Source organism: Tachysurus vachellii, chromosome 9 (genome assembly GCF_030014155.1).
Source record: "Tachysurus vachellii isolate PV-2020 chromosome 9, HZAU_Pvac_v1, whole genome shotgun sequence".
Classification (NCBI taxonomy): Eukaryota; Metazoa; Chordata; class Actinopteri; order Siluriformes; family Bagridae; genus Tachysurus; species Tachysurus vachellii.
This window is the reverse complement of record NC_083468.1, coordinates 15,820,254-15,835,937: the sequence shown is the minus strand read 5'-3', so window position 1 is coordinate 15,835,937 and position 15,684 is coordinate 15,820,254. Positions and strand designations below refer to the sequence as shown.

Sequence of the window (15,684 nt, the reverse complement as noted above, 5' to 3'; positions counted from 1 at the left end):
AAATGCGGCTTTAAACGCAAACTCAGCTTACACAGAAAAAAAAGTCTACAAAAAGTTATTGAACAATACAGCATTCACTGATAGAATCACATTCATATTTTTCTGTGTGGGGAGGAACATAAAAGGTTCAAACCCTATTCGTGTTTCTCAAATGTGCTTCAAACTTGCAATCAACACCAAGAGTGAGGAATGTATTCAGCACAAATACATACATAAAATATTTATATATATATATATATATATATATATATATATATATATATATATATATATATATATATATATATATATATATATATATATATCTCTCCTTGTCTGTGTCTGTGGTGTTAGCATTCGTGCCTACTGTATCTATATTATAGAAGCAGTCCAAATAAGTGACTGATCTTTTATTGCACAGACTCCTGGTGTATCAAACTATAATGCAACATTTAAACCAAGGGCAAAAACACAACATTCAATTCATTTAGTTGACAAAACCGATGCCACTGTGAAAAGATGATTTAATCCAGACATCTCCAGATGTTGCAGTTTTTCCAGCCCTGTTCTTCAAAATACAGTGATTCAGAATCAACAAAATTTGCATTGAATCCAATGTGGTCCATGATCATAACTAAAGGATTATATCTGGAGTCTTTTATCATGAATTGACATTCCAGACCCATCATCACTCTGGAGACCAGAATTTTTAAATGATAAATTCTAAAAAGATTTAGTAGCACTGTTCTAAATACTTCACTTCTTCCTTTGTTTCTTATCCAGTCATTAGGTGTAGGCATAAAGTTTGAAAAAAAAAAAAAAAAACAGTGGGGGAGAGAGTCCATTTTGAGAGAATGTCCATTTTGTTTTTGGAACTCAAAATAAAACTCTGAATTCAGCTGGAGTAAACTTAATAAACACTGCAGGGAACGTGGTCCATTTAAATGGTTCCAGTCATGAACCTTTTATCTGCAGAAACCGTTGTATAACCATGAAGTAGTTCATTGGCTTTCAGTTACCCTCCTTCACCAGCAAGAAAACCATGTGGGCAGAAGGTTGAAAGTGTTTCCATTTCTTTACTTTAAGTCTGTGGGGCTCAGATGAAGCACACTGAAGACCCAAACAGGGCCATTACATCAGGTCTCAAAAACAGCACTGGCTAGAAGAAAAGAGTCACAATTGAGATTCACAAATCAAGCAGTAACAAATAGGCACGGAGATTAGTGTTTTTTTTTTTTCATTTTTCAGGACATAAGAGTAGGCGCAGTTAGGGAAGAAACCCACAGGTAGCTGTCAAGATACTGAGAAAACACACAAACACACAGACATACATAAGCAGACAGACGTCAGGGGCGTGAAGGCAGCAGTGTATCAGAGCCTGAAGAGGCTGTATCATTTTGCTCCAGCGGTGAGGCCAGGGGTCAGTACTGGCTCCTGAGACACCCAGGCCAAGAAAAAGAGAAAGACAAAGAGAGGAAAGGAGGGAGTCAGGCAGTGTGTTCCAGCCAAGCAAGGCTTACGGATCCAGAGAGAGCATTAGTGATAAGTGAGACATAGGTGAAGAAAATGAGAGAGAAATCTCTCTGGCCTTACGGGCAGCATGGATTGTCGATAACCAGCATGACATCGATGCCATAGACCTCCAGCAGATCCACAAGGAAGCCGCGGTCCGCCTGTGGGTCCAAGCCCATAGCACGCACATGCTCAGGAGTCAGGGTGGGATCTGAACTCCCTGCAACCTCTAGCAGAGTTTGAAAGATGCGGTTGTTCTGCTCCATAAAGAACCTGGCATGGGGGAACAAGCAAAATATTTATATACTGTCTACTTAAACACTTGCAGTCAGTTTGCATGATGAAAAAATAAAATCATGCTAATTGGCATTAAATAGCTTTTCTTTTCTGTGAGCCATATTATTATGCTTGGGTAAAGTATTCCTTAATGGGCCTTCACTGGGAAACTATTTTTTCTTGTTGTTTTTTTAATTAATATATATGTTAATTATTCATTCATCTTCTACCGCTTATCCGAACTACCTCGGGTCACGGGGAGCCTGTGCCTATCTCAGGCGTCATCGGGCATCAAGGCAGGATACACCCTGGACGGAGTGCCAACCCATCGCAGGGCACACACACACACTCTGTCACTCACGCAATCACACACTAGGGACAATTTTCCAGAGATGCCAATCAACCTACCATGCATGTCTTTGGACCGGGGGAGGAAACCGGAGTACCCGGAGGAAACCCCCGAGGCACGGGGAGAACATGCAAACTCCACACACACAAGGTGGAGGCGGGAATCGAACCCCGACCCTGGAGGTGTGAGGCGAACGTGCTAACCACTAAGCCACCGTGTCCCCCTATATGTTAATTAATGTTTTTTTAATTAATATATACATCTTTTAGTTTAGCATTCCTGAACGTTTCAAAACACAGAATAGGCCCATACCCACCATAGGCCCATTCAGATCATGTTAGTCAACTAATTAGCCCAGTTTGAATTCTTGTGAGGTCCCTGCAGGATACATCACAATACATACATACATACATACATACAATATGGTATCTTCAGCCTTAAAAATCTTTAATAGATAAAACAAGATAAAATATCTGTTCAAATGAGGAACAATTAATTAAAAGAATGAAAACAACAACAAAAATCCCGTAATAGTTTTAAGGGCCTCGACACTAAAACATAAATAAGTTAATACGCAGAATAACTTGTTTGCCAACAGCAGCTTGACCTGCCCAGTCACACTGATGCCATTAGGGAACAGCTAGAACAGATGATTTGGGGAAAACATACTTCATATTTCCATTTAACAAGCTGTACCTGTTTAGACCTGACCAACTGAAAAGCATGGCTTACTGCAAATCTGGGCAGATCAATATTTAATGCATCCCAGATTGCATATGTGTCCACTATTCCATGCCATTTAGTAGCATAAATAGTGTGAGTAGTGTGTTCACACTGGAAATCCCAACAAGAAGAAGTGCATTTTAAGAACAGGGATGACGCTCTTATTCAACTAGAGAATATTGGCCACTCCATGCACTCAGTGCTCGCAGCTTTGCTTACATAGAGAAAGAGGGGCAGGGCTACCAGGTGCTATATGTAACTTGTATACAAACAATTGTAATGTTTTCAAAATGTAACCTGAGGAGAGACATGTGGCTTTGAACGTTCCTGTAAATATACTAAGACAATACAAATAATTGAACATTACGCTGTACAAACTACTCAGTCCAAGATGTCTGTTTTAGAACCATAAAAGAGTGAATAATAATAAGATTTGTCCATAATTTCATATTTGATATGGTTGTATGTAAGCTAGCCTGGGGACAAAGCAAGACAATAAACCTGTATAAGAAATCTAATCTTTTATATCTTCTCCCTAATAAATAAGAGAAATGAGAATTTCCTCGTTCCAGTAAATTTCATCTTTACACTGCAAAACATCATTTTACTAATGGGGAAACCTCTTGAATAAACTCCGATCTATACTAGTATTTTCTATTAGAAGTTTATAATCCATTATTTCTATACATTACATTATAATTTGCTCATTCAAACTTGAAATGATCTGATTTTTTGGTGAGACCATTTTTTTTTAGAACAAAACATTTGTACTATTAAGTACAGAAACAGGTTTAATAGTTTTGGATTTGGTACACAGCAATCTTATAATAGGAAATAAACACAATAGACTTTTAAGCATTGGAGCATAGCCAAAAAAAATATATTTCCCTGCTCATTCCTCGTGAACCACAGGCCAGATTTTTGCTCTGAATCAGCACATGATGATGTAGTAGGTATTCGGTGCTCCTGATTGTTGGTACAGGAAGCTCTGAGACAACAAAAACCTGGACTATCTGGAAATATGAGCTTATATTATAGCAAACAATACAAATCTACTACTCACAGAATGAAGAGGTCTTCCTCACTAGAGGTGCAGTCTCCATCAACCTCCTGGGAATACAGCAACAACTGCCTGCAGAGATGTTTTCATGACGTCAACACAATCACAACAATCTGACATGTTCAATCTCGATTAAATGATTAAGCACGTCATTACACATAAGGAGGAAACTGTACTTTGTGGCATATTTATATACACTGCAGGAGTACTCCATCTTCCTTAAGCATGGCAGAAATATTAAGGTACTTATTTCCTGTGAAAAAACTGGATATGTAAATAAATATGGATTCATGTTAATATTTCTAGAGTAACAGCAGTCTTCTCAGTACCTCTGTTCACTGAGTTTGCGATACTTCTCCCTGTCAGCATTGTTAATTCGCAGAAGAGGCTGCAGGCTTTCTCTGTGTGTCTTCACATTCTGGTTGTCAATGTAGACATCATAAAGCTCCTTCTTTTCTTCAAAAATCTTCTCTGTAGTGCCTACACACAGACACACACACACACACACACACACACACACACACACACATGCAAACAGAGACACACACGCAAACAGAGACACACACGCAAACAGAGACACACACGCAAAAACACAGAGAGACAGAGACACACAAACACACAGAGACGCACACACACACAGAGACGCACACACACAGACAGATGCAGACACAGGCGCACACACGCAGGCACACATGCAGGCGCACACGCAGGCACACACGCAGGCACACACGCAGGCACACACGCAGGCACACACGCAGGCACACACGCAAAGATACACACGCAAAGAAACACACAGGCACACAGAGACACACAGAGACACACAGAGACACCCAGAGACACACAGACACACACAGACACAGAGACAGACACAGAGACAGACACAGAGACACAGAGACACACAGACACAGAGACACACACACAGAGACACACACACAGATGCAGACACAGGCACACACACGCAGGCACACACGCAGGCACACACGCAAAGATACACACGCAAAGATACACACGCAAAGACACACACGCAAAGACACACACAGACACACACAGGCACACACAGACACACACAGACACACACAGACACACACAGACACACAGACACACACAGACACACACAGACACAGAGACACACACAGACACAGAGACACACACAGACACAGAGACACACACAGACAGAGAGACACACACAGACACAGAGACACACACAGACACAGAGAAACACACAGAATAGTCTTTAAAACACTATTCAAAAACTTTCTTTAGAAGTTTGTTTGTCAACCAATACATGCCTTTCAATCCATTTTTAAACAGCTTATAAAACTAATTGTTCCAATACCAGGAAATAGACTCATAAAGCAAAGCTTGTTCATGATTGAGTCATGCAGCTGTTGTGTAACCACTCACAATTTCATCATATTTATTTTAAAAGGAAACCCTGGCAGCAGTTTATAAAAAAGTACTCACAAGCCACGTAGGACAATTCCTTCTCCAGAGCTGTGATGTCAGCAACATTGATATAGAAGAAGGGGCGGAACTCTGGTACAGAGCCACCAATCCCAGGTATGGACACATTAGCAAGGGAGCAACAGCAGTATACTGAAAACCATCAGGAGAGAAGGAAAGGGAAGAACGCAAATCACAAAGCATTGTAAAGAAACTGGCAGGATCAAAATTGACCAAGAACTGCTATTATAAATATTATAAAAGCTGGTATAAACTAATAAGAAAAATAAGGCCAATTTTATTTTTTAATGCCAAATATTAAACATTAGCATACGTGGATCATAAACACACATTCAAGCATATAAATGTATGATACTGCGTCTTTAGCCTATGAATTTCACTTGCATAAAATACTACTTGAGTCTCACCTCGGTAACAGACCACGCCAACAGGTGGAGGAGAAAAGATGAGGATACGCTTCCTTAACAAGGCAAACTTCCACAACACCATGATCTGCTCTCCAAAGAAACGGATGAACTGAGACATGCATCCAGCAGGATGTGTGATCTAACGGGAAGTAAACAACAATCATGATTCATCTGCTACTCAGAATGCTATTCAAAATTACTGAAGAGACAATGGATAGTGTGGACATTGACACTAAGTTGGACTTAAGGACAATATGATCATAGACATGGACAAAGCATCCACATGAAACCGCAGACATGGTGTCCTATTCTATTAATGCATGTCTCTGTTTAGCAGAGCAAAAACAGAGCAGAAACAGAGCAGATAAAATAAGATAAAAACAGACAAGAGACAAATGTAATATTTTAGTAATACATTGTTCCACATGCTCTCACCTTCATCTCTGGATGCATGCAGCGGTTTACCATGGTACTGGTCGGGCAGACCGTGACCATACCGTTACCTCCAGACGGAAGCACAGCTTTCTTATCCTCGTAAAATGCCTCCAGAGGTGAATACTGGCCCGGACACTGCAGCTGGTGCCTACAGTCGAATAGTTGCATTGACATATTCACAGAGTCTCCTCAAGCTGAAACAAGTATGACGTGAACTAAATACAATCACAGAGCCCTTTATTAGGAACATCTGTACATCTACTCAATCTGGTTTCATGAACATCACAATGAGTTCCATGTTCAAAAGTCTGAATTCAGTAGAAAGCTTTTAGGATGTGGTAGAACAGGAGATTCACAGCATGATGTTGCATCTGAAATGGATTGCATGATGCAATCATATGGACATTAAACAGAATCTCACCTTGACCCAGAATCCATGCCATAACAAATTGAGGATGTTTTGAGAGTAAATGAAGGCCAACAGTGTTTTATTATAGTGTTCCTAATAAAGAGGTCCATGAGTGTAAGTAGGATTTAACGGTCAGTAAAGAGTAAAGAGCCCTAAAGAACACATTTACAGAAAGAGTAATAGCATGGCTCGATGTAGCTCCAGCGCACACAGCCTGAAGGATAGATTAGATTAAATCAAGAAGAGATGGTGCAAATTAAATATAAGGCTGAATTCAAATTACATACATATACATATATATACAGGAATCTGGTCTTTTTAAGTCTTTTATGTTTAATGCACCTTCACCTGTCGTCTTAGACTAGATACTTATCCAATACATGCCATGTCCGTGTAATTATAACTGTGTGATCAAAGTATTTTCTCAACCACCAGTTAGCGCTACCATATCATATGACAGTTTCCAGGGAGGGTGAAGGCTATCATGTAGACAGAGTATGCCATCCCTTATCCCAAAGATCTCAGCAGATTCCTGCTATGGATGGCTGTCATCATCAAGATTCTAACCTCTGATCTCTAGACTTTAGAGCAAAAGCTCAGATGATAAGCCACCAATCACCCAATAACCAAATAAACCAGCCAAATATAAAGGGAATTAATAAAAATGGAATAAAGCTTAAAATATGGGGGAAAAAAATCTTGACCACCAGTGTCAATAGATATAGAAACAGAAGGAGGAAGAAAAAAGGACTAGTGTCACTGTGAAGAGATGATTAGTCAGATACAGAGCACTGACTAAATGTAAATATCAGAACGCAACCAAACCAAACTTGGTATACATTGTTATACATTGATGTCTAAAAACAGCCCCAAGTCAGCTTCTTTATATTCGCTTTATAGGGCAATATACTGTACAGTATGGGGATCAAAATCACTTACTTGACCTGGTTCTCTAAAAAGTGCATGTAGCGGTAGAGCAGTGTGTATGATGGTGACAGGATGCCGACAGATTTCATTCGAGCCCCCCTCTCCAGCTTACTCTCCACAGGCATATTGGCGAAGCATGCCAGCCCAAAGAAAGAGCCTTTTCGAAAATATCTAGAAACGTCAAAACAAGCATTCTACTGTAAATGTAGAGTAAGGCACATCATGCCAAATAAAACTCCAATGTAAACTATTATACCACTTCATTTAATATCTAAAAACAAATTCTTACATGAAATCATTTGCAATTCGATGAGATCCGCTGGCCATCGACTTGAATTCCACACCATCCAGGTTGACGTCCTGAGGTAAGCACCACTCTACAATGTTTCCTGTCCATGACAAAAATGTAAAAACCATGATTATTGCCTGCAGTGCATAATGGCAAAAGCTTTCAGTCAATGTCTCTTAATATACCATATAGGTATATATGCATACTGCAAGAAATAAAAGGGATACTATACAACTACAGCAGTTACTACACTATACATCATTAAAACGGGGTCATGAGGGGAAACACACAATTTCCTCTATTGTTTTATTCATTTCTTTTACAAATTGCTATTTGTTAAATACATAGAATTTAACTTTGATGGATTATGTAGTCCTTTTCACTATCCTGACATGCCGTAGCAGTACAGGAGCTCAGCAATAACAAGTAACTAACATTTCTGTGAATCTAGATGTCAGGAAAACAAACAAGAAAATATGCTGAAACATTAAAGATATGGATTTACAAGCATTGCATAAGTAAGCTGCACATATGTTATAAATAGGGAGTAAAAAAAGTGTAGTTCTGGTTTGAGGTCACAGGAAATTCATAATGCCACTTTGGGATTGTTTGTCGAGATCTGAAATTGATTGCAGTATATTAAATTTATGCTTTGATATGAAAAAAGCTGGCTGAGATAACAGCCTATGTTTAGTTAGAAAATGCCACGATTCTCACAGCAGAATTCAGTGATTTGTGAATGGACTCATAACAGAGTAGATTAGCAGCATAAAAGCAGCATGGTGACTCAGTGGATATTGGAGTTGCCTCGTGACTTCAGGGGCCCTGGTTCAATCCTGAGCTCGGGTTACTGTCTGTATGGAGTTCTGCATGATTTCCCTAAGTCACTATGGGTTTTCTGAGCTCTGAGCTCTCTGGTTTTCGACCCATTTCCCCAAAACATGCACATAATTGGTACTGGTTGCTCTGACTGCATCTAGGTGTGAACGAGTGTGTTAAACTGTCTCTGCATGGTGCCCTATGGTGGACTGGTGTTCCATCCTGAGTGTGTATCAGCTTCGCACACAGCGTTCCCAGTTACCATAACCAGGATAAAGTGGTTACTGAAATTGAATGAATGAATAACATTAAAGCGTTAATCATTCCTAAACAATGTGTCATGTATGCAGCCAAATTTGTACAGCAAAGAAAGCAGAAGTCCAGCAGTGTGTATTAGTCAGCAAGATGACTTAATACTTAGAATGAGCAATTTTCACTTTCTTGTGGTGTGAATTGAATGTATGACTTAATGAATGAATTAGTGTATAATCAATGCTAGGTAGATACATACAAGGTATATAATGTCCACACTCAAACAGATGGAATATTAGCCAATGAGCCTCAGAAGCTCTGCTGTGCTGTAAGACTATTCCTTCTCACCTGATCTCGTGTCAAAGGTCACCACAAACACTGAAACAATTTGGTCTTTCTCTTCCCAGCCCGGGACTGCACGAGTTTTAATGGAGGTTCCAGGGAAGGCACAATCTCCTTCCTCATCAGTGCCTGAAGCATAAGCATCCCCCTCCGGCCCAGGGCGCGTGCTCCTGCCCCTGCCTTTAACAGCTGTTACACTACCTGCACCTCCCGCGCTCGCGCTCCAGATGTTATTCGCAGCAGTTTTGCCCTGAGGACCGCGAGCCGTCGGTTCTGTGTCACTGCTGTGAGCAGCAGGTCCGGCGGGGGTCTGTTCGGCCCGCGCGACCTCCTCCTCCCAGTCGAGCAGCGGAGCTCGGTCTGACTGCTCCACCATCATCACACCTTCACTACTGACGGAGAGTCGAGAGCTAACGTCGTATCGACGATGTTGACGGCCTTAATTGGTTTTCTCAAAGTAAAACACCCAATGAATTGTGAAATAAAACATGTCTGCAGCTTGACACGTTCAAAATATACACGGAGTGAGACGGAGAAACCGGACACGACTGGGAGACGACACTGTTTTGATGACGTCACACACTTCCGCTCACGTGATACGTCTGCACTCTCTAACTCTCTAATTCTCTCTCTCTCTCTCTCTCTCTCTCTCTCTCTCTCTCTCTCTCTCATAGAACCAGATGAGAACCAAAGGGATCTTATAAACAACAAGAAGAGGCTATTATTTTATATTACTTTATTTTCATCATCAACTATATTTAGTAAATTGATAAAGTTAATTATAACCTGGTATCAAATCTCCCACTTATAATTTTGAATTTTAGATGAAAAAAAACGTCCCGGTAACACAAGCAAGAGCTACAGGTGAAATGTCCCTGTGTGTTTACCTCTAACAAATAGGATGCACTAATGTTCATGAACTACAGTCTTCAAGATGGTCTTCAAGAACAGTCTTTCAGGTCTTCCAGCGTTATGTAATACGCTTGAAAACATATAAATCACTATATATATATATATATATATATATATATATATATATATATATATATATATATACGTGTATATATATATATATATATATATATATATATATATATATATATATATATATATATATATATATATATATATATAACTGTACACAGTTGACTCACGATACCGGATTCATGATTCACGAATCGATTCTCAGAATATTTGGAATAAAATTCAAATGAAGAAAAAACTCAATCAGAAATATTTTGTGATTGAATGAGTTTCCACTCTAGTTAGGAGATTATAAGGTTTATAAAGGAAATTTAGATATTTATATCATAAGGACAAACTGATTTTATTTTCAGGAAATGTTCATAGCTTAAGGCTTTAAAGTTGAATAATACAAGAAATGTTTGTTGTTACAGTTTAAGATAAAGCTTTTTATAGATATTGACGTGACTAATTTCGACCTGTTGTGACTATTGTATTAAACGTTTGATTGACAGTTCAAAGCGCCCGCCCATTAATCAGTCAAATGAGCTCGAGCGCAGATGGACGGAGCGGCCTAAAGCAGGGCAGGCTGGAGTTTCATTAGCACAAGTGGGTCTCGCGCGCAACTCGATCTCAAGCGTGGCGGCACGCGCTGCATCCGGTAAGTTAGTAGTACAAGATTTCTGGATAGTAAAAATGATGTAGTCTTTAACTTTTGAGCTTTAATTCTTGTCATTTAAAAATAATTAAAAGCAATCCATGCTGTTATCTAAAGTAATTTATCTACTTGAAGCATATATTCTCAAACTTTGCCTTGTTCTTTCTTTATAGGCCTTTAAGTCACGTGCTAATGTTTTTAGAACAATCTTACTAAAGCCCTCTAGTGTCCACTGATGAAAATTTTAAAAATACAAAATATACGCACGTTTTAATAAACTGCCGCAATATTTTATTTGGCTTTAGTACATTCTTAAAAGTCAGACTTGTAGAGCATGTTTTCCAGCTGCTGAGTTACAGTCCTCATTTCATGACCAGCTTAATCAAGACATGTTTTTTAATGGTAATTTAACATTTGACTGCTTCTTATTCTTAACCTCAGATAGTTCACTCGTGTGTGAATGAACAGGCTATGCAAGTCTCTTGCATCTCATTTGGTAACCCAGTCAGTCTTCTTTTAGATCTTTCAGTGTATGTGTCTGCATCACTATTTTGCTGAATACCCAGTGGTTAGGTATGGCGGCGGCAGCAAATGAGAAATCAGTGCAGCAGCATTTGTATTTCTTGAGCTGTGGTGAGGAGGACAGCAGTGACAGCAGTGTGGAAGATTGGGCACCCAGAAGTGTGTCGCTAAGAAGTCCATCCTCAACCTGTCGAACCCCAAGAGTTCCGCGCCACCGCACAAGGAGTAATGCAGTCTCGCCTGCTGCACCCACCTCACCAATACCTTATGCTGCCTGGAGGAAGCTAAGGCTCTGTGACTCCCCCAGTACACCAAAGGTAGCCTAGTAGTCCTTTCTATGTTTATTTAGAGCAAAGATTTGGATGTTAATAATAAATTTCCAGTTTCTGTCTCCCCTCTCCAACCCCCTGCACCCCATAAGAGCCTGTTGTCCAAGTCAGTGTTGCCTTACTCGAGCAGCAAGGCATGTCCCTGCCAGAGAGTCCAGTGCCGGCCTGCTCTGTCTGACCAAGCGCCTTCAGTCAATGTTAACCCTTTCACGCCAAATACGGTGCGTCGGAACAGCGAACACTACAAGAGGAAGAACTGTAGAAGTGATGGTGACGATGATGATGGGCACAGGTAACAAGATTCTCTAAAAAAGGATACTCCGATCATGTCATCTGATTGTACTCGATGCATTCCAACATGCCACATTTGCTTTTTGTAGGTCAAAGGAAACTCAAACATCATCTGAAGATGAAGGCTATTTTCTTCCCTCAAAGGTACGGCAGTAGACATGTCTGGAAACACGATGTACCATTTATATCTCAGCTAATCTTTAAGACTTTGTAAAAGCAAAGCAGAGAATGTTTGTTTCTGTTCTGAGCCTTTGCATGACCATAAGGAAACTGCATGACAGCAGAGTTCTCCTACTAGTTCAGGTTTATCTAATGTCTAAAGTTAATTTTCTTAAACTTTCTCCTGCAGAAAGCAAGTATTTGTTGAATTCTAAGTGAAAATATGTTGTCAGATGTGTAGACATGCATTTTATAGGCATATTCATGTGTACAGTAGTACTAGTACATAAAGTGCTTGGTAAAACACTTGGTGTTACTTCAGAAGGTACAACTATATTTTCACATTGGTCATATCAAGTCTTTCTAACACTTGCTTTTCAAAATCCAACACTTGATTCTTAAGGTGTGAGCCTGTCTATAAATCTACAAATGATTTCAAAAGCGATGAGGATGTTGTTAACAAACATGTAATTGATTAATGTGATGAGAATGTGTGTTGGTAGCTAAATTGGTTCTGTTTTTTGAGAGATTTCATACAAGTCATGGCCCACTGGTGTGAAAACCTACAAAAACCCAACCATCTGTAGATAAAACTCCTCATCCGGGCTCTGTTCCTTCTTCCATCTGTTGGCACTCAGAGACCAGCAGTGCCAGCTCTCATGCTGTCACGTTATGAGAGCGAGTTCCTGGAACTAGGCCGGATTGGTGTGGGCGAGTTTGGTGCGGTGTATCGCTGTGTGAAGAGGCTGGATGGCTGCATGTACGCCATTAAACGTTTGAGCAGGCCACTGGCAGGCTCTGCCAATGAGTAAGTGTGCACCATAACACTTTCCTCTGGCCAGACTGATGCTACTTTGTGTGAATATCACTTCATACATGAACAAATGTGTGGAAAAGACATTATAAGGAATAAAATCTGAGAAATACAGTTTCTATGACGTGCCTTTTTTTGTCTGCAGGCAGCTGGCCTTAAAAGAGGTGTATGCACATGCTGTGCTGGGACATCACCCACATGTTGTGCGCTACTATTCTGCTTGGGCAGAAGATGACCATATGATCATTCAAAACGAGTATTGTGATGGTACTGTGTGTGATAGTTGCTATAATTCACAAAACTAAGGGCATTTGCTTTTCCCTTTTTAGCCAACTACTCTAAATATGCGCATACAGTATATGCATATATCCATTACAGGTGGAAGCCTTCATGATGTCATAACAGAGAAGGAAGAACAGAGGGAATTCTTTCAGGAGCCAGAGCTAAGGGATCTTCTGCTTCAGGTCTCAATGGGACTGAAATACATCCATGCGTCAGGCCTGGTGCATCTGGACATCAAACCCAGTGTGTTTTTTGTTAATTATTTCTTTCCACATTCTCAGTGTCTTTTTAGAGTTTATCTTAAGTAACTGACCATGCACTCTGCTGTTGAGGTAACATCTTCATTAGCCATCAGCCCAGCTCCAGTACTGGTGGAGCAGGAGACAGTGAAGAGGAAGATGATGGCCAGACTTCATCAGGGGTAGTTTATAAAATTGGTAAGCTTTTTCATTCATAACTGTATGATTTCAGTATGGCTGCTGTTTAATGGCACAATCTACCTGGTTTCAGTGCATGTCCTTATCGTTGTAGGGGATCTTGGTCATGTGACCTCCATCTCAAGTCCTCAGGTGGAGGAAGGGGACAGCCGCTTCTTAGCATGTGAAGTTTTACGAGAGGTACTCTGGGGGAAATCAGAGTGAAGTGTTTTGTGGAAGTAGGGGTGTGCACACTACACATGATCTTTCACCTGGAATGATCATAGACAAAGTGCATCTGATCCCCAGAGTGCTGCATTCACTTTTATATTGTCATTAAAGCCACTCTTGCAACTTATAAAAATGTTTGAAGTGTTATTTTATGTCTGTTGTGTTCATTTGCCCTGGCTGACTTGCAGGACTACACACTCCTACCCAAGGCAGATATCTTTGCCTTGAGCCTGACCGTGCTGTTAGCAGCTGGAGCTCGACCACTGCCTCAGAATGGAGATGAGTGGCACCACCTCAGGCAGGCTCACTTACCCAACCTGCCCTATGAATTAACACCAGCCTTAAGTAATCTTCTACAGGTGAAATATTTTGAAGGGAATAATGGTCTACAGAGAAATTCCTAATGTTTTAATTGGGTTGGTTCTTGGTTAAAGGTCTTGTCAAAGGTGTCATTTGACTTTAAAGGAATAATCCTTTATCTCCAATTACTAAAGGGATAGTCTCCACTACTGTGGATTTCTCAAATATGGTGATAAAATGTTTAAAAAAAAAAGTGGAAAAAGCCCTGCTCTATTGGCTTTAGGAACACTGAAACCTTGACTGATGTCTTTTGTGAGTAAGGTGTGTACCAAACAACAATCTAGTACCATAGTCTGAGCATTTACAGTGGTGTTTGCTTTAAGCAAGTAAAATTTGTATTAAGTGTATATACTGTGCTTGACAGACAATGCTGGACCCTGATCCTGCTGTGAGGCCGTCTGCATCTGCATTGTGCAGGCACCCGGTGCTGCGTAGAGAAAGAGCTGGAAAACTGGCTGCACAGTTGCGCAGAGAACTCAATGTAGAGAAATTCAGGACAGCCATGCTGGAAAGGTGAGTGGTGCAACTGTGATTAAATCTTTCTTTAAATTCTAAAGAAATTAAATGCCAAAAGGTGATAATGTTGATAATGGCCATAGTTCAGTCCATGGGCATCGGAAGCAAATAGAGTGGGTGGGTCCTGTCCCACCCACATATAATGGTTCTGACACCCATGGTTCAGTCTAATGCCCACCAGGGGACACTGCACAACCATGAAGTGATCTTTACTTGGAATGCCCCACAGAGAGCTGTGAATTCTGACTGAATCATTTGTATAGGGAACTCCAGGAGGCTCGGTTAGCTGTCTCGCCTCAGCAAGCTGCTCTCACCACAGGATGCACAAGTTCACATGCAGGCTCCCTTCCTAGACCCGGAAGACGGCTGGTGGGCCGAAACGCAGCTCGCTCCATGAGCTTTGGTTTCCTGGGACACTAACCTTTTTTCTCCTTTCTTTTCTTCTCTTCATAATGGACAACTGTTGTTGTTGTTTTTTTTTTTCATGCTAATGTGAATTTCTCCATATTGTTACTCATTTCAGTGGAAGTTGGGTGTTTTTGACTCAAATGGGTTTTATCCTTGTAAATAAAGATTTTAAATTCTTTTTTCAATGTGGTGTTTCTTTCTTTTCCCCTGCTGTTCATACTATAGAAACATTTGCATGTCTGTTGCTTGCTTATCTTGTCCACACAGTCACACCAGGGGAACTCCAAAAGGCAGTTAGACAAGGATACAGACACAATGTTTGAGTTTCTATTTGTGAGGGTGGGGAACAGGGACTTTCTCTTAAAATGGATAACATAGTGTTAAACACATTGGTATAACAACCTTGTTGGACTGGACGCCTTGGGTGGACATTTTAACACCCCAGTTACACTATATATAGTGTACACGATACTGGATATCACGGTGGGTTTA

At 40.3% G+C, this 15,684-nt stretch overlaps 2 protein-coding genes across 5 annotated transcripts; one reads left to right on the top strand and one right to left on the bottom strand.

Annotated features, from left to right (window-relative positions):
- Positions 1 to 621: 621 nt before the first annotated feature.
- Positions 622 to 9,847, bottom strand: dennd11 (DENN domain containing 11). Of its 4 annotated transcripts, none has more exons than XM_060877902.1 (10): positions 9,250 to 9,847; positions 7,831 to 7,930; positions 7,554 to 7,712; positions 6,206 to 6,353; positions 5,771 to 5,909; positions 5,364 to 5,495; positions 4,229 to 4,379; positions 3,903 to 3,971; positions 1,573 to 1,764; positions 622 to 1,413 (listed from the first exon to the last, which is right to left on the bottom strand). In XM_060877902.1, exons 1-10 carry the CDS (start codon positions 9,620 to 9,622, stop codon positions 1,401 to 1,403), a joined length of 1,476 nt encoding a protein of 491 aa, XP_060733885.1. In that variant the 5' UTR covers positions 9,623 to 9,847; the 3' UTR covers positions 622 to 1,400. The 4 variants fall into 4 exon arrangements, with proteins under 4 accessions (XP_060733885.1, XP_060733884.1, XP_060733883.1 ...); XM_060877901.1 differs by having other exon boundaries at positions 622 to 1,138; XM_060877900.1 differs by having other exon boundaries at positions 622 to 1,134.
- A 900-nt stretch (positions 9,848 to 10,747) lies between these two features.
- Positions 10,748 to 15,377, top strand: wee2 (WEE2 oocyte meiosis inhibiting kinase). The gene is made up of 12 exons (XM_060878617.1): positions 10,748 to 10,867; positions 11,431 to 11,703; positions 11,808 to 12,007; positions 12,096 to 12,150; positions 12,804 to 12,973; positions 13,125 to 13,246; positions 13,358 to 13,504; positions 13,594 to 13,698; positions 13,793 to 13,878; positions 14,097 to 14,267; positions 14,633 to 14,781; positions 15,048 to 15,377. The coding sequence occupies exons 2-12, from the start codon at positions 11,440 to 11,442 to the stop codon at positions 15,202 to 15,204; spliced, it is 1,626 nt and encodes a 541-aa protein (XP_060734600.1). The 5' UTR covers positions 10,748 to 10,867; positions 11,431 to 11,439; the 3' UTR covers positions 15,205 to 15,377.
- The last annotated feature ends 307 nt before the right edge of the window (positions 15,378 to 15,684 follow it).

What these genes read in the sequence shown, in the direction of transcription:
- dennd11 (XM_060877900.1), bottom strand. Translation starts at nt 9,622, where the DNA reads ATGATGGTGGAGCAGTCAGACCGAGCTCCGCTGCTCGACTGGGAGGAG. An exon ending in GACCTTTGACACGAGATCAG is followed by an intron (nt 7,931 to 9,249) that starts GTGAGAAGGAAT and finishes TGTCATGGACAG; the next exon opens with GAAACATTGTAGAGTGGTGC. An exon ending in GCATGCATCCAGAGATGAAG is followed by an intron (nt 5,910 to 6,205) that starts GTGAGAGCATGT and finishes ACTTCCCGTTAG; the next exon opens with ATCACACATCCTGCTGGATG.
- wee2 (XM_060878617.1), top strand. Translation starts at nt 11,440, where the DNA reads ATGGCGGCGGCAGCAAATGAGAAATCAGTGCAGCAGCATTTGTATTTC. An exon ending in AGGGGTAGTTTATAAAATTG is followed by an intron (nt 13,699 to 13,792) that starts GTAAGCTTTTTC and finishes TTATCGTTGTAG; the next exon opens with GGGATCTTGGTCATGTGACC. An exon ending in CCTTAAGTAATCTTCTACAG is followed by an intron (nt 14,268 to 14,632) that starts GTGAAATATTTT and finishes TGTGCTTGACAG; the next exon opens with ACAATGCTGGACCCTGATCC.